The 18,284-nt window shown below is 41.5% G+C and overlaps 1 protein-coding gene across 1 annotated transcript in view; it reads left to right on the top strand.

The window, feature by feature from the left end:
* The first annotated feature begins 4,936 nt into the window (after positions 1 to 4,936).
* Positions 4,937 to 18,284, top strand: part of RASEF (RAS and EF-hand domain containing) — a 40,224-nt gene continuing 26,876 nt past the window's right edge. The window contains exon 1 of the mRNA XM_068928378.1: positions 4,937 to 5,358. Within this exon, the coding sequence (XP_068784479.1) occupies positions 5,009 to 5,358 (350 nt within the window). The 5' untranslated portion in view covers positions 4,937 to 5,008. The remainder of the gene's footprint in view (positions 5,359 to 18,284) is intronic.

Raw genomic sequence — 18,284 nt, 5'->3', positions numbered from 1 at the left:
CCTAAATGGAAGGAGGTGTGTCCATTTGGCCCTAAATTGTTGTCTTCAGTCCTGAAAAGGACTGAATCCTCTGTCTTCAGTATTTCTTATCGCTAGCTTCAGTGCAGGTGGGGGAATTGCATTCTGAGATGGGCATTTCTTCAAAGTTCTTCAAAGTTTGGTCCTTCAAGAGAGGGTTTGCAAGTAGATGATTTTTGTTATACTATTATAATAGGAAAAAGTATGCAGATTTTCACACACCCGGGAAAGCTGATGTGCCTGAAAGCTTGTATGTTTTCCAACTACACAAGCTAAAAAAGATACCTTTACCTAGAAATCTTATGTCGCTTATGTCTTCAGAGTACTCTGGCCAATAAAACACCACCCTTGACTGTCTTCATGCCTTCTCTGGGGAACTTAGAAGCCTGACTCACACGGATTTCATCATCTCAAACCAGGCACTGAGAAATATTTAATCTACAGTGTAATTCAGACTTTTGATAATGAATATCATGTGGTCATTCTGATGTAATACATGACTTTTCCATCGTCACGTTATTTCTGTGTGCACAGAGTAACTTTTTCTCTTCAATTCTATTCTTCAGTGGACTCAGGGAATTTTGGTTTAGATTAATTTCTTTTATGGCCTTGGAGGAAGAAATAGTAAGAAATTAATCAGCGGCCAGGTTTTTTGCTCCACAGAGCAATGAAATCATTGCTTGTTATAGCAATCCAATAGCCTTACCACAGGAAAATGGGACAGCATAGATGTAGCAGCTCTGACTTCTTTGCGAATGGTGGGATTGAAAAGACAAGGGAAGAAAAGCTTCTGTTTTCTGAGGATGTTTGTGGATCTTTCAATTTTCATTCCCCCTATGTTGCTGAGGAAGTGATACTTGCATAACTGCAGGTAGAACTGAGGATTTAGTGATTTCTTTCTGGGTTTCACTCAGCTTGCGCAATATATTGACAGAAGCCAAATTTTCATCTCATTTCTTGTTCACTGACAAGCAACTGGTCTATTTGTCAGGATTCCTAACATTTAAAAAATAGGACAGAATAAAAAAACCAAGATATTAAGAAAATCATCAGGAGAGTCTTCCTGTGAAGGGTAAAGTTCATAAACCTTAATTCCTGGCTGCTTCTGTTATTCGAACCCATTATAGATTTTGAGAATAGGCAACCTGACAGCATGTCTGTAAAAGTCTTCTTACCGTTTCTGGGGCTGGAATAGTCTCATTTGAACAGCAGGAGGATGACCGCTAACATTTCTGAACTAGGCCCAGCAATCATTCTGCTGTCTCTCCAGCTAATTCAATTGGCCATACAGACAAGAGCTTTTAAAAAGGTTATTTTGTTGTCAGAATTTTACTGTCAACATTTCATCATTTCTGAAAAAGCATACTGGGCGCTTTACTATTCTTTTATTAATGGTCTGTTTTCTCTCTTGCAGGCTGGAGATGCTTCATCTCTATGGTTACTGCTTTAGTCCTGATATGCCCATTAAAGTCGTCAATAAAACGGTGAAAGTCTTTCATGACCTCTCTGTCCCAACTGCTAACACTTCAGTTGAACAACTTGAGTTGAATGACAAAGTCTGACTATCTTGAGGAATATTTTTGGCTTTTAAATATATCACTACTTTGAAGAAGAGGTTTTATGTTGGATTGCCTTCCATTTTTTGGTAAAGTCTAAGCCTAAAATTGACTGCCTTTGCAATATTATGCAACTTACTTGAATTTTTGGCCTCAGCTTAACTTTTTTGAGATACGGATTATGCTTTTTTCTTCTCAGAGGGCTATAATGATGCAATATATATGAAAATGAGAAGTACTGTCTACATGATACTTATTACTAAATATATTATCCTTAACTTTTAATTGGAAAGAATAAGAGTGAGTCATATACAGCAGTACTAAAAATTACACAGGCAATGACAGTATGTAGCAACTGTCTCCTGTCTGCCAAGGTTTGGGATTTAATTATGTGCACCTGTCCTTGTAAGTTTCACATGAGGTGTATCTTGTGATAAAAGCATTGGGTAACAGATGAAAATCCCATCCTAGTCATAAAAACCACAAATAAAGGCATGGTAGGAGAAAGGCAAAGAAGGGAAAGAAGTCTTACTACTCCCCATATGCTGAAGACCTCATACAGCCACTGCGCTCTGCATGCTAGCCCCTCAGCAGCCCCTTCACCCATCTGCACGCACTGTGTTTCCTCCCCTGATAGTAGGGAGAGAGGGAGGCTCATGAACAGAAAACAGGTATAAGTGGAAGAGAATGGAGGGCCCAATTGGGACTGTGATGCTTTGAGGTATACGGTGACTTCAGTGGCAGTAAACTTAATGTCACTGAGCGGAGAAACAATATGTTTAATTAGTTGTCATGGTGCCATGACAGGTATGATACCTGTGCATAATATTAACTGTTTTCAAAGATACATTATTGGTTGATTCTGTTTCTTCAGTCAGAACAGATGCTTGAGCTAGTTTGGTACAATGAAAACTACATTTGGGACACTTCTCCATCTGCAGCCTTGGTATCTTAGGAATAGAAGTTTCTTCCTGTACTAGATACAAACTACTAGATCACAGAAGTAATGCTTTTCTTTTGCATATTAATTTATTTCAGAGCTGGATTTGAAGTGGCAGACCCTGCTAATAATAGAAACATAATTTCAGAACAGAGCCTTGCTTTGCTGTTCCCTGCTGGGGATTCTGACTTCACCGTCCACTCCTAGGTCTCATCACAAATCATCTTTTGTTTGTTATCTCTGTGCTGGTTGGTTTGGACCGTTTGACTGAACTACGGCCTGCAAAGCAAGTGCTGGTTGCTTGGTATTGTATAATAGCAGTGGCACCATATCTTCCGCAGGATATACCTGCCCCATTACAATGCTAAAAGACACACTATATTTCATCCCAGTGCCTGAGATTTATGTCACAAAATAAGGAAGGGAATAAGGAAGATACCAAAGGCCAAAGTCTCTCTCATGACATCCATTGAATTCACAAGGGATCGCTTGCATATGAAAGCAGAAATCTGCCCCATGTAGGCATTGTATTGGCAAATATTGCAAACCTTTTACATTGCTTGATTCAAAACTTAAAAGTGAAGATTTCCACTTGTCTTCAGTACTATGTATTATTTACTTGTGTCACATATGTATAAAAGTACAGCTTTTTAAGAAAAGAAAGATGCAGACCCTTGCAGCAGTAGGGTAAAAGCTCAGATCGTAAAGAACAGGATTACATGGCAAGGTCTGAGAGAAGATGATGTTAAATCTTGGAGAAAAAAGATGGGGCAGTATGTCCACAGCAGACGTCCTCACTGGCAATCCAAGGCAGATACTACCAGAAGAGATGTACACAAAGGAGCGAATAAGAGAGCGGCCAGGACACAAAATTACAAACATCACTTCATAAGCTTGCAGTCGCAAAGGCAAACAAGCAGGTGAATATATTCGAGTGGGAACTCACTGTCTAGTGAGACACATTCAACCCCTGATAAGACCGCTGCAATTCATCTCAGGAGGCTGTCACCACCGAAAGCCAGATATCCAGACTCTTGTATTAACAGAGAGCTGGAGGGCGTAAGCAAGCTAGTTTTGTGTCTTTTGATAGCTGAACAACTCTTCATTAGCTCCATAAGGCCTTTATGATATTCGGTTGACTCGTTGGGTACAGAAATTTGGTGGGCCACGCTGCAGGTGAGAAAGCATAGAATAGAAAGACCTTCATGTTAAATTAACTCTGCTTTACTGGAACAGTAGATTTTGCTAGAATCTGAAAATTTAAGAACAATACCTTTTTTGCTACTCTTAGTAGTTTTGTAATTACGTAACAGAAATGTGAAAAAATGTGTAAAATCATGTATTAAAGTTCTTCCGTCATCTGTTATTTTTTAAGCTAAAATTTCTATTCAGAATTATTTAACATACATTTATCTAAAGTGCAGGGAGCTGGTTTTATTTGATATAGCTAGATTGCTGGCAGGTTTTTTGGCTGAGTCTGTCTATGCCTGATAAAAGAGCAGACAAAACCTGGAACATAATTTCATTTGAAGGCATTCCACACATCCTGCGCATAGCACTTTATAGTCCTTCTTTACAGGATGTGATTTACTGTAATGAGAGGTCAGCTGGACTAATTGTGTCTTGCTGGATCACGTACTTAGCCTTGGGATATACTTTAGTCAATAAGGAAACAAGGTTTGTTAGCAGATGGATTTGTATTCCGTTTAACTCTATCACAACCTGGTATAAGCAGTTTACATGTTGCAGACCCTGCAGGCAAGCCATAAATGGGAATAAGCACAGGGCACTTAAAAATTTAACTACTTACAGTGAAATCTGGGAGTTTTATCAATAACGTCAAGAAAGTCAGAAATCTTGACTTCTGTCAAGAAAGACAAATGCTAGTTCTTCCACACTGAGCACTAAAATCTGGCTTCTTTGGTTTACTGTATTGAATCTAGCTCTTGCATTTGCAGTTTAAGATGGTGTTTTAGCAGAGCACCTCCCTAAATCACTGGTGAGCAGGTAGCAGCGTGCGCTTACTCTGCCATTCCTTGCCTACGTGCAACGTCGAAACTACTCACGGTCAAGAAGAATGTATCCAGTGCAGCCTTGGGTAAGAGAATCTGCTCTCGTCTGCCATGAACGTAATCTCTATTTCCCTTCTGCTGGAAGACACGGAGGGGGTCGAAGGTGTCACGGCAACTGCAGCGCTCGGGCTTGCACGAGCGCGGCGGCCCCCGCCGGCGCGATAGGCGGGCTGCGGGCAGGGGCGCTCCCGCCGGCTGCCTCTGGCCGCCCGCCAGCGCCTCCCCGCAGCGCTCAAGGGCCGGCGGTAAGAGACGGCCGCCACCTGCGGCCGGCGGGGCCCGCCTCCCGCCCGGCCCGGCCCGGCCCGCCCCGCCGAGCACCTCGGCAAAGTTGTGCAGCCAGGACGGGCCGCGGCGGCTCGCCCCTCGCCGGCCGCGGGCAGAGGACCCTGCCGCCCGCCTGCCCCTGCGCGCGGCGGCCCATGGAGCCCGCCGAGGCGGCGGACGAGCTGTCCCGCCTGCGCGCCCTCTTCCTGGCCTGCGACGCCAACGGCTCGGGCCGCATCGAGCGGGAGGACTTCGCGGCGCTCTGCGCCGAGCTGCGGGTGCGGCCGGCCGAGGCCGAGGCCATCTTCCAGCGCCTCGACAGCGACCGCGACGGGGCCATCACCTTCCCGGAGTTCGCCCGCGGCTTCCGCGGCGCCTCCCGGCGGCGGCCGGGCGAGCCGGAGGCGGAGGAGGCGGCGGCGGCGGCATGGGCCGCCGCGGGGCTGGAGCAGCCCTGGAGGGACTTCGAGGGGCGGCTCGGGGACGAGGCGAGGTACATTCCCAGGTAAGCCGCGGCGGGCCGGCAGCGCCGCCTGACCTACCCCCCCTGCCCCCCCGCCCGGCGACCGTTGGGCGGCGACCGTTGGGGTCCCGTGAGGAAGCGGCGAGCGCGGGGCGGGCGGCCATCTCAGGGGGCGCCGGGGGGAAGGGCTGCCCCGGTGCCGAGCGGCAGGTCGGAGGGTCCCTGCGGCCGTTTGTGGTGAGGGTGGGCTCGGCAGCCGAGCCCGCCTCCCGCCCGCCCTGAGCCGCAGGCAGCCGGGGCGCCCCCCGGGGACTCCGGCAGGGCGTCTGGCCCCGTGCAGAAGGCGCTGGTTTTGCTCTAGTCCGGAGAGGCAAACGCCCCAGCTGATCCCGCTGCTGATGCAACACCGAGCTGGGGAACGGCCGTATGAGAGACCAGCTTGACCCCTTTGGCCAGCGTCAGCAGTATTGGCGGGTGTCGGACTGCTGCCGAGCACTGCCTTGCCCAGGGCTCCCGGGGGTTGCCAGCCCTGGTCGCCAGCGGACGAAATGCTTTCTTCCCCTCCGTTGCTCTGCGAGGAACCCACGTGGGAAAATCGGGCCGGTGAAACGGGCTGCACCCGAAGTGCTGCCAAGTCCACACATGAAAGTTTTCTTCCTTCTTCCTTCTCCCTTCCCCCTCTCCTTTTTTTCTTGCATCATTTTCCTGGTAAATGCAAAGGAACACCAGTTTTGCTTGCGAGTTAGCTGTATTCACATAGGTGGCTCTCACACCCAAGAGCTTAGTGAAATCTGTGAGAGCCTTCGCCCTTGAGGTCAGTAAAAGCAGGTTCAGCATGAAGTGAAGAAAACTGATGGTGATTGTTTCGGGATAAAAGCTGATTAATAAAGGCTGGTCAGTAGAAAGCTATTTCCATTTAACACAGGTACATTTTGGTGATTCACGATAACGTGCTTGGAACTTGAGCCACTCCCAAGTTTACATGAGACTCCTGCCTCTAAAAAGTACAGTGTGCTTGATTTAAAAACTTTTAAGTTAAGCTGGAAAACAAGGAATCTGAATTGAAGAGCCTGGTAGGTGAAAGGCTACAGTGGGTTCTGGCTGTGAGAGATCTACAGAAGCTAATAAAAAGCTAATATGCATTGCTGTCTGGTTTTTCAATCAAATCTAATGTACAGTTTGTTGCTTTATTAGGAACATGTATCAAACTTGTAACATCCAGTTCTCCCTATAATGCACCTTAAAATCCTTACCTACTCCAATAACATAGCTCTAGCCAATGTTTAAAAACGTGTTCCGATCTTGAGATGAAAAGTTTCTTCAAGGAAATTTTCAGTTAAAAAACCTTATTCTGTTCAGGTCGATTAGATTATTCTTTTCTCTTTTGACTGGAAGAGTGAATAACATTGATTAGTCTCATCCCAAATTTGACAGCAAAACTTCATCTTGATGTTTCTTACCTACTTCATGATGTCCTCCCTACTACATAGACTTCTTTTATAAAGAAAGAAAAAGAAAGGCTGTTGTCTGAAAGTTTGCAGAAGCAATTCGTAACTTAATGTAAAGCTAGAGAGAAACTCAATAGGAGATGGAAAAAATATGATTCATGAGCAGTTCGTGGCTTGTGAAAGCATCTACCTCCTTTGGCAATAAGCCTGTCTCAGTTGGTTGCTATGTTTGCAGCAACAGTTTGAATATTGTTTGTCTAAGAGAATAGTAGGAGGCAATGGGAGTCGCTCTCTGGCTTGAGCGTGCAGACCTGTCATTTAATTACAGTGTGCTATAATTCTTATGCATCCAGTTGCAAACGGACAGAACTAGATGTTGGTATAAATATGTGCATATCAGGTGGGCAGTTACTCCGTGCAAATGGTTCCTATTCGTTTTTAGCTTCATAAATAGCTTTGAACATCCTTCATAGTTGGCTGTATTTGTTAAGTGTGTACGAACGTCAGCTGCAGAACACTGTGCCCTTTGTTTTTCTTGTTCTTTCTCTTTCCTGTCCTGAAGCACTGGAAGCAGAGGTTTGTTACAGCTCAGCTTCTTTTCATTTGGGGCCCAATCTTTCCTTTGTTGGAAAGTGTATGTAGCCTTTTTTCATGTGAGCAGTCCGCCTGGAATTGTTAGGACCGCTTGTGTGAATAGGTGATGAACGTGTTGAAATTGTTTTAGGTCTGGGTCTGAGAGAGGTTTTAAGCAACAGCATGACACAAAGCCGTATAAAGTACAAGCAGGTACTTCTAAGAAGTTGTTTATCTTTTTATTTAAATAAAAATTTATTTTTTAGTTTTTTAGTTATTTTTCTCTTTAGCAAAAGACAGTACTTTGAAAACCAGACTCAACTTGGAACGTCTGTATCTTTGATACTATAAAGCGGTTTACAGTCAGTATTCTCACATGGTAGTTTATTATTCTTCATATTTTTACTGCAATGTTTATATCGCAAACCACGAGAAAAGTAATGACAAAGAAGAAAGTCCTCAAACCCAGGTGAATGGGGTTAGTTGACCATATTTCTGTTCTCAGTTACATGGGAATTTTGGAGTTCAGTACTTCAGGATGCTGTGCGTTCTGACCTGAGTCTAGCAACGCACTGGCACATCTGCTTTGACGTTATTTTGGTTTATGCAGAGAGAAACGAGGCATAGGATAATGAACTGCTGAGATAAAAATAGGACTAAAGTCAGTTAAGAACTGTGGTCTAAGTCATTCTTAAGGTTGATCAATGCTCGTGGAAATCAAAGAGAATTTTTTATTGGCATTAATACGCGTGGTTCAGCCCCTGTTTCTGTGAATGAGCTTTTAAAAACCACAAGTAAGCCTTTGTAGTGAGGTGCAAAAGGTGGTAACACAGACCATTATGCAATAAGTCTCTTCTTAATATAGTGGTTTTATTATGGGATATATCCTGCCAAACTTTGTAGGTTGGTGCGTTGGTTGCGCAGTTCAATTAGCTTACATTGTAAAGCATGCAAGCCTGTATTGGAGTTGTGGCTGTATCCCTGGTCATTAAACAGGAGAAAGAGCAACACAAAAAAGTTTTTTCTGCCTTTTACGTTCCTTTCTTGTCTGAACAGATTTTCAGGGCTGAATCAGTTGTATTCCTTGGTAAGGCAGTCTCTGTGAATCAAAGTATTGCTTATCTTAGTCTTTACACATACTCAGTGGGCAGTTGTGCCACTAGCACAAAAAAGTAGAAAGTCTTTCCAGGCTAGTGACCTAGCATAATGTGTGAAATCAGATTTTAGTGGAATTGCATTGGGGTTGGTTTTTTTTTTTGGCATTCAAGTCATTTAAAACGCAGCTACTCCTTCTTTCTTGTTATATTCAGTCAAGTGTCATACGTAATTAAACGCAAAAGATTGCAATGACTGTAGGTAGCGAGTTGCCAACTGGAGTATAGGTGTGTGAGCCGTTAAGAGATCTGTTTTACTGAGAGCTTAGACACGTTCACTTGTTTATACCTCTAAGAAGCACGCATTCGCAATGATAGTTGTAGATAAAAGTTAAGAACCTTTTGCTTTCTTAACTAAAAGTTAAGAACCTTCTTGGTACTCCAGGCAATGAGTGTTCCAGTGTATTGCTCGCACTGGAATAGTTTAGTCTTTGAGTGTTACTAGGTGTTGCGTGGCAATCCCCATATCTTAAGATTTCAGTGATAAGATAAAAAGCTTTCCTCCGCTCCCTTCACAGGCATATGCTCCTTTAAGCATGCATGAAAATCTCCTAGTGGCAATACTTTTTCATTCCTGAACTTGAACAAAGAATGATTCAACGTCCACTGACACTTCAAGAGAAAAGTTGTACCCGTGAATTCTATGTCAGTTGTTTGTGTGTGTAAATAATCAACAAAAACTCCTCAGAAAACAGATTTTCAAATTTCAACCTTGAAGACCTTAAATCAGAAATCGCAGAGATATGGAACTATGTGTATTGTTTCTGTTCTTGTGTATTTTTTGGATCATTTTGTGAATAAACTGAATCTCCTCAAGCCGTGCTAGGCAATTTTTTGTGTTACATTTGGTAGCTTGGACAGTCTGATTGGAAAATGAACTAAATTAATTTGAGCGTGAATGAATGGATGAATCTGGAGAAGTTTGTATCTCTTTTTGAATTAATTACTCTTACTTCTGGCAGTCCTCATACTTCATTACTTTACTTTTTAATCTTGGGATCTGCTTCACTGGTGTGCCTTGGTTTTCTTTGGGCCAAGTTGACTGTTGGTCAGACTCCCATATCAGTGCTGCTAGACTGCAAGAACTTGTGCGTCGTACAATTCCAAAGTCTCTTGATGTAGTCATGAGAATGGTTCACCCCCAGTTTTCTCATCTGGAGCAATACAGAAAATGTGGATCTAGTGGACATCTGATAAAAAGAGAAAATAACATTGTTTTTAACATTAGCTACTGAAACAGTAAAGAGAGGTGATGCTCATGGGACATACTGTTGTACTACATGGAAGGAGAAGAGCTCTGCTGCATAAAAAACAGTCCAAAAGCCATTATGCTCTTACTTTCACAAGCCGGAGTGGATTTTTGCCAAAGGAGTCGGTACTGAGCATGTCACCATCTTCTGTTGGCAATTTGTGTTGACATCCAAGAGATGATGAGCCATGATACCGACGTCACAGAGGTTTCCGTAGAAGTCAAAGCATGCTCCCCTGAGAGGAGACAAGGCAAATTCTGAAGAACAACAACTGCTTGAACCCCCTTTGTCACCATGCTGTAGAGAGGATCTCTACCATAAGCATCATGTCTTATCTTTTAATAAGTCTCATGACAGGGGTTTGATAAATGTGCTCTGCTGGAAGCTTTATGAATGGCTTTCTGTGAACTAGAAAATTTTCTGAGCTACGTTAGTTTTTAATTTCTCTTCTATTTCTCCCCTTAGTCAGAGCAGCACTTCTGTGGCAAGAAATTGGAATTACTTTATTTATATTTGTGAAATTTTCCTGTTTCACCGTCATGTGCTGTAGCTGTATCATTCTGAACAGTGCTATGCTACACACTTTCTATCTCCTGTCCTTCAGTGTCTTCCACTCCTGCCCCACTACTTGCTCGAAATTATGTCTTTGTCTTTAGAAAGTAAACTGTATTTATTCCTTGGAAATATTAAAAACTCCTTCCCTGGGAATGAGCTGCCACTTCTTTGCCCAGACCTTCTTATCTATGGGTTACAAATTTGATTCTCTTTTTTCAGTGCGTGTCTGGCTGTGACAGGGCAGATGCAGAAAAAGGAAATGCAATATTAAAAAAAAAAACCTGTGCTTCAAGTTGAGAAGTATCTTGAATTTTATCCTGTGTTAATATTTCGTATAATCTCCTTCTTCAAGGCATTTAGTTTAGGAGAAATTGTTACTGTAGCAAAGGTAGATCCTTTCCAATCTTGAAAACAGCTCTGGTGGATCTTTTCTAGTGAATAATAAGATGGCATGTCCAGATTGTATGCTTTTCTGAACAAGGTATTTCCTTCTCTCTTGGTGGCACACACAGGTTATTGGCTTCCAATGTAAGGATGATTATCAGATGTGTAATGCCTGACCTTTCTCTTGCTACTTTTTTCTGGCATGGACCGCCTTATATCTCATCCCTTCATGCCTGCACCAGAGTAGAGTTATTAAAAGTAGTGGAGAGTGATTTTTACAAGCTCATCTACGTTGGGAAGAGGCTCAGGGAATGGGGTTTTGAAACTTCGAAGCAGGTGTATGTTATTATTGTTAGGATACTAGATAAAACTTAACATCCCAGACAGTGTAGTAGTGATTGGCCTAGCTTTTACCTGCACCTACAAAAATAAAAGCTTTATTTTTTCCAGTGCCTGGGAGATTTCTGGGTCAAGAATATGAAGAAAAATGTTTGGGGACCTTAAGTCTACCTGTAAGAATATGGATAAGAAAGAAGATAAAAGTGAAGACTTAGAAGAGGACAGAGAATGGCAAGGCATGGTGTTGAGAAAGATGGGGATATACAGAAAGGCCTCTTGGAGTTTAAGTAAAAATTGTCTTGCTGGAGAACATCTTGGTACAGTTTTCTTGCCCCTTGTTACAACCCCAGGTCAGCTTACAATCTAAGGAGGATAAAACATACTGTATTAGCTAGCCGGGCTTCCTGTCCTTCCTGTACAAATAGCCACTTTCCACTCTTGCCTCAGGGTTGGTGAGAACTGGGTCTACACGTTGTTACTGTTCCTCATTTCTTTATCCCGTAACAAAGAAACTGGTAGCAGTTCAACATCCTGCCCATTTGTAAGTGGAAGATCTCAGCGTGCTTAGCACGAGTTAGCTGTGTATGCCATGTCTTTACTCTTCTGTGTTGTCCTTACTGGTTGTTGATTTTTTTTTTTTAATTTATTTTATAATGGACACTGTTAGGTTCATTATATTTACTTCATGATGTTCTGTGGATGTTCATATTGATAAAATTTACGAACAGTTTCCTAAAATTGTGAGTGCCACATACATTTTATTTTCACACAGCATGTAAGAAAAATACTCTTCCGCTTCAGGAAGTGCTTATACCAGGAGTAATGAACGTGCATTTTAACCTTCTTGATTCTGGCTTCTGCATAGGCAGTGGCTCTGCCAGTTCTCTGTCATTTGCAGAGGCATCTTCCCTGGCTGTTTACAACAGGTCATGCCCTTTGCCCTTTTGCCTCGTAACCTCTGGAAGAGCAGAAGCTTTTGTCCTCACTGAGGACGCAGATTTGTTTTTCTAGCAGAACAGATCTTTCTGATCTACTCATATGAATTTAGTGAGGTTTCTCTGGTGATTGTCTAGTCCTTGAATTGTCACAGAGATACAACTCTTGATGAGCTCTTAAGCCTATTATGAAGTTTTCCCAAAAGGGCGTGGGAGCCCTATCAGTGGCTCGAATACATTTGCGGAAGGAAGCTTTCTATATTCAGTGGAGCCTTGTGCATGACTAACCTGTGGATGAAGAGCGGCACTGTTGTCTGAGAGCAGATGGATGGGAGGACACAGGTAACTGCAGTGTGGGTAGGCGATCTGCCAATACCAGCCTGACTAGCTTTTGAGTGGCAGTAATAAGTGGGAGCAGCAGCCAGATGGTGAGGTTCACAGGTTTCTCCAGTCTAGGTGGGCTTTCATCTTGTTTTGTTGTTTTGCCCTCTCCAGAGTGGTCTCTATAGGTGGGCCCTGAAATTCTGCTGACATTAGGTTCAGATAGGTTTGTACCTATCTGAAGCAGACTCAAGTAAGTATAAACAAAATAAGTGATGGCTGAAACACTGAAAAGCTTTACCACCTAAAGAAAAGTAGTAGTATTGTAATATCACTGACAAATGTTTGATTTTTTTTTTTCCTCCTTTTTTGCACTAGTTCATTGCACTTTGTTTCACTCTTGGTGGAACACTGTGCTGTGAATACGGCTCTTTGGGTCAGACTAAGGGTCTATCGGACATAACATCCTCTCTCTGGCAATTGTATAGGGAATACGTTCAGGTAACTGAGCAAATGTGGCGTAGTTCTTCTTCAATAAATTCCCTCAGCTCCCCCTGAGCTGCATTCAGAGTGCAGTATGTACTGGGACTCAACTGGACTATTAGTTGGCCTGTCACTGTTTGTTCAGCAGACCAAAATAATACTATACATTGGTGTGAACTGGTGTAGCTCTGTTGGTTTACATCAAATTGCACCACTTAATGTCATCTGAGTATCTGATATCTCTATTTAATCCCTGTTTCTTTTTTCCTTGACCTTCCTGTGTTTTGCCTTGGTATTTTAAATCTATCTGATCACAGATTGCATTATCATCAGGGCAGTTTTATTTCCTTCCTGTAATCCTCTGGGCAGCTCTCTAAAACCAAATGAATATAATAACTTTGCTTATGTTAGCTCTTATGTGAAGCTGTGCTAATATTCACTAGTTACCATTACTAAATACTAATTTTACGTAAAGTACCAGCACATTTTTTTAATTATAGTAAGCTCAGCATAGCATTGCGATACAGAATTCTGTTGTTGTCTAGTGTGTAAAAGGTGTTTTTTCATTAGGACAGCACACAAAAAAAGAGCAAACCCTTATCAGTTTGATCCTTTGAAGCACCTCATGGAGTGAATTTATAGGTGTTTAAAGTCAGGATATAGCATCTTGGTTCAGGAAAGTCTCTTTCCTGTGCTTTGGCTGAATAAGCCTTTGCGATGAGGTAGTGTAAAGCTAGAGCAGTACTTGGCCAGAATGCATTACTTTTTGATCTCTAGTACCCTGTACCCATACTTTCTGGGAACAGCAGCAAAAAGGCGCGTGTGGTAGATGATTATAGATAGAGCCAGAGGGTCCACAGTTGAGAGAGTTTCTTTCACATCATGTCAAAAAACCCCTCTTTTCATTGGTGTCTTACTCATTGGTGTCTTGGAGCTATGGAAGTGTGGAACGTAATGGAGCGCAGCTAAATCCATTTAAAAAGGATTTTGGATTTCAAAGAAGACTAATTAAAAGTACAAACCTGAACACTTCTTATTTGTCTGAAACAGAAGTTGGAGCATTTTAGTTGCCATTTTGGTCCAGCAAAAACATTGACTGTTCAGTGTTCAGGAGTCAGCTCAGTGAAAACTATTTGCAAAATCTTCCTTGCTAAGTAATTTTGAATAACTAATGAATTTGCAAAAAGAAATACCATATATCCAAGGAGAACTGGAAACAAACAAATTAGGCAATGTTCATTCCAACTAATGTGTCCTGCTGCGGTGATGTCACTAATATTTACCAGCGTAGATGGAGAAAAGAGAAGTGACTTAAAGTATGGAAGGAGATGATTCAGAACGATTCTTCTCATAGCGGTGAAATACTTATTGCGTATTGATGTACAGTGTCTGTGCCTGCGTCATTCTAAAATCCTGTGAATCTATAAAACACTGTCACAGTGTGCTTGCTGCTAATTCATCACAGGTATTTGGCATGATTAAATCAGTGGCAGTCTTCCCAATTCATGAAAGTGTATTACTGCTTAGCAAAGGCATGAGTGATTGAATAGAATCTCATCAATTTTGTTGCATGACTTAAAGTTCTTCTCTGTTTTTCTGTTGGTACAATAGTTGTGCCATGTTTTTAATTAAGATTTCTTGCAAAGTTGCTATAGGATCACTCAGGTGAGTGTCACCAAGAATTTCAGCTGCCAATTTTAATTTTAAAAAGCCTTCCAGGCCCCTTCCAGGATCTTGCATAGTTGTGGTTTTATGGATAGTGTTTTACTTCTTAAGTCTAACTAGTGCTTCATAAAACTAGATCACTGAGATGTTTTGAATCTAGCAATAAGATAGCTGTCACTGGGCTAAGGAGGCAAAATGAATATAAAGAAGTTTTTGCATCACAGAGCCAGAATAAACTTTTACAATAACTACTCTGTGTTCTGACAACTGCATCATAAAGCAGACTTAGCTGTACAGAAGAGGCACAGCAGTGTGGAGAGAGAGCCTTCTATCTTCTGGTGTGAATTTTTTCATAAACGGTAATGAAAAGAAGCTGCAAGAGGGAGTGGCTGTGGCATTCTCGTAAAGAGGGAAAAGAAAGCAAAAGTTGCAGAAATGTATTACAGTATTCCACCACAAACGCTATCTGCTCTTGACACAAAATACCATAGGGAAAGTCTGGACTAATTGGTTGGCTGTGTAGTCCATCAGCAGAAGGCACTACATACCTTCATACTTGGCTCTGGCCAACGATAATCTCCTGGGTAGGAGACCTTGGGAAGTGGTATCACACATGTTCTGTTTTTGAACACAGAATATGCACAGCCTGAGGTACACTGTATTTTTATGGAGGTAGCTTTGTTTGGCTTGAAGACAGCAGCTAACTAATCCTGCAGAAGGTGGAGTGAGGAAGATAAGAGGAGCAGCATAACCCAGCATAGTCTTGTGAGTATGCTCATGTGGAAAAAAAAGTGATGAAGGTCCTTAAATATCCAATTGTAATTCAGGAGCCTGTGATGTGTAGGACAGGTAGGAAAACATTGGCCCACGTAATGGATGCTTTATGCTAGCATCAAGTAACAGCTCATTTTGCCCCAGTTCGTGTTTGCTTCCTAGAAAGAAAGGTTATTAGCAGGTATTTTTTTGGCAACAGTAAAATTGAAGTGAAAAAAGAAAATTTCAGAACACAGAGTTCCCATTTGTATTTCATATTCCTAAAGATCTTGCACATTGAGCTAGATAGTGCAGAATTTATCTGCTTTGGCAGATTGATAAGTTCTATTGAGCTTGCTGTGGCTAGAGCCATTTCTGTTTTACTTGCCAGTGTTTCAAAGGAGTATGTGTGTATTCAGACCGTTTGAGGAAATGACATTTTAAAGCTTTTAGCGGATAATACTGAATATGCACACTGGCTGCTTCTATGTAAAATCCAAAACTATTATGGATTAGTTTATTGGCTGTTTTGGCCAGGAGTTTACAGCCCTGCTGGACAACTACTGAAGCTCTAAGTAGTTCTGTTTGCACTTCTAGGAATTTTTTAAATGCAGCAAGATAATTCAGTGTATGTTACCAGCTCCCAGCCCCAACTATCAAAACCAAAGAGAATTCCAAATAGAAAGATACCACGTTTTGTAATATTGGAAGTACAGTCAGACTCCAGCTTGAAGCCCATTCAGCATCACTGGAGGTACGGTGGGAATTCTGTAAATGGTGACACCATGAGATACTAAGCTTACTGTTTGCCCAGTTCCTTGTAGTTGGAAACCAAAGCATTGAAATATTACAAATCTCTTGTCCATTTGCAATTTAGTTGAGATGCGATGTATGCAAATCTCATATTGATTCTCTAATACACGCTGATGTCAGGACCATTCCACTCTCCCTCGTGCAGTAATCTTTTAGTGCAAAATCTTGCATTTGTCTTAATTTTGTAATAGAACAAAGGGAAAGGGGGGCAGATTTTAAATCTAAAATCTCACTTTTATTTTTAGGCTTTTCCCAGTTTTGGTATTGCTGATGATGCTGATGTCAATGCTATTTTAACTCAGTGTTGTTGCTGAAGAAAAACATCCTTATCTGTTTTTACATGTGAATTATTAATTGAATAAGCCTACATTTAGGGAGTTCTTTAATGATGCGTTATTCATACATAGTTTGTACCATCTGATGGTCAGACAAACCTTTGTATTATTGTTACCATTTATAGACCTTGATATTACTCTATTTAAAATGTTATGAAATTGAAACTCTGTACACTGGAAGATATTTGGAGTTTGACTTAACGTTTGCTTATTTTAACAAACATTAGGTTTGACTTAACTTCTGGAAATACTTAATACAGCTAAAACATTATCCTTTATAAAGGAAAGCGTACAGTATCCTCTTGCAGAAGTACATAGAAATGCCACTGGCATCAGTAAATCTCTGTGTCTTTGCGTTGTTAGGTTTCTGTAAATTTAATAAATGCCAGCATTTCATCTGGAAATATGTTCTATGGTCTTGTGGAAATATCTTAATTTTTTTAAATGGGAATCTGAGCTATAGTAACAGTTAAAGTATTGCTGTAGTAAGAGAAGTTATGCCTGAGTGGGAAGTAGTATTCAAGGAGCATAGCGTTGGCGTGTGGATAATCTAAACCGTGGAAATACCTCAGGTAGAAAAAAAATGCCGAGGATATACTCTGATAGTTCATATCGTGAGCACAATGAATGTATTGAGTAATGCTACCTTCACAGGTGATAGGAGAATGTCAGCTATTTAACGAGGAGGATCTTGGAAACTTTTAGTTAAATCACAGTTTAAGGTTTCCCGTAATAATACAAGGAGGACATGTATTCATTATCTGATAGGGTGCTGGACTAGAACTGCAAAATGTAAGTTGTATTTGCTTCTCTGCCACTGGTATGCTGTATTGCCTCATCATGGGCCTGCTTTTACCTTGCCAGGCCTACTCTTTCCTTATATGTGTGTGTATGTTTTCTTCTCTTTCTATTTGATTTTAAGGTTCTTAAACACCTCCTCTGTGTTCTGGAATATAGTCTATAGAGTAATCAGCTTCAGTGTCCGTTGGGACTGCTAAATTCTGTTGTCATAGACATTTTCGGATAAAATGGCTTATAAAAATCCAGATAATCAAAACTAGCCAGCATGAACACAAACTGTTATGTGATGTTATTAATGGTACCACCAGAAATTAGAGTTCCTTAGGTAGTGTTCCTTGTAATAATGTCTTGATGCTTATGGTTTTCTCTGGTTTTGTATCTTGTCAAAACTGTTGGCTTTGGCAATCAAAAATTGGATGCAATCTATAGAAACAAGTCTAGATCAAACGGGAATCAGAATATTGTTTTCCCGCATTGGAGTAGCTTTAAAGAAGTGGTATGTCTTTCAGGAAGGCTTTTAATGATGAAAGGATCTACAGAGCCTTTTTTGTCTTATTTCTGCATGAGAGGAGATATGTTATCTTTCAAATGATAATTGGATACAGAAATTCTCTCTTATGAATTTTGTATTTTTGTATTTTTTTGATTTAAAACAAGACTGGCATCGTTAAGAGTGCAGACATCAGAAGCAGAATAATTTTCTTTATGCCAGAAAGCTCATCCTGCTTTTCCCACCGAAACAAGAGATGTGACTACTAAAAGTCCTACAGTTGAGAGGGTGTCAAGCTTTGTGTGGGTAGCAATCTTTGCCTCTGCTGATTCCTCGATGAGTTTACCAAGCCACGCTTTGTCCCATTTTGCTGCAAGAATATTATTCCCTATATTCAGTTTTCAAGACAGCTGTAGTCTAGCTAGCAGACCACGGTGTAGTGCTGCCACCTCCTCTTTTTTTTCCCCCTTGAAGGAATACCCTAACCCTAACCCACTCCCAGCATCCATTATGACTTGGCTGTTGGCATTCCTACTATTTTTACTTTACTTATAGTAAGAGGCCATATATAATCTTCACAGATCATGATTAACGTTACAGCCACCAACAATCTTGATTTACGTTCTGGGTTACTTCAATGGCGGACGTACATCACCAACATAAATAAGA

Source organism: Struthio camelus, chromosome Z (genome assembly GCF_040807025.1).
Source record: "Struthio camelus isolate bStrCam1 chromosome Z, bStrCam1.hap1, whole genome shotgun sequence".
Classification (NCBI taxonomy): domain Eukaryota; kingdom Metazoa; phylum Chordata; class Aves; order Struthioniformes; family Struthionidae; genus Struthio; species Struthio camelus.
The sequence above is the reverse complement of the archived record's forward strand: the minus strand, read 5'-3'. Positions and strand labels throughout refer to the sequence as shown.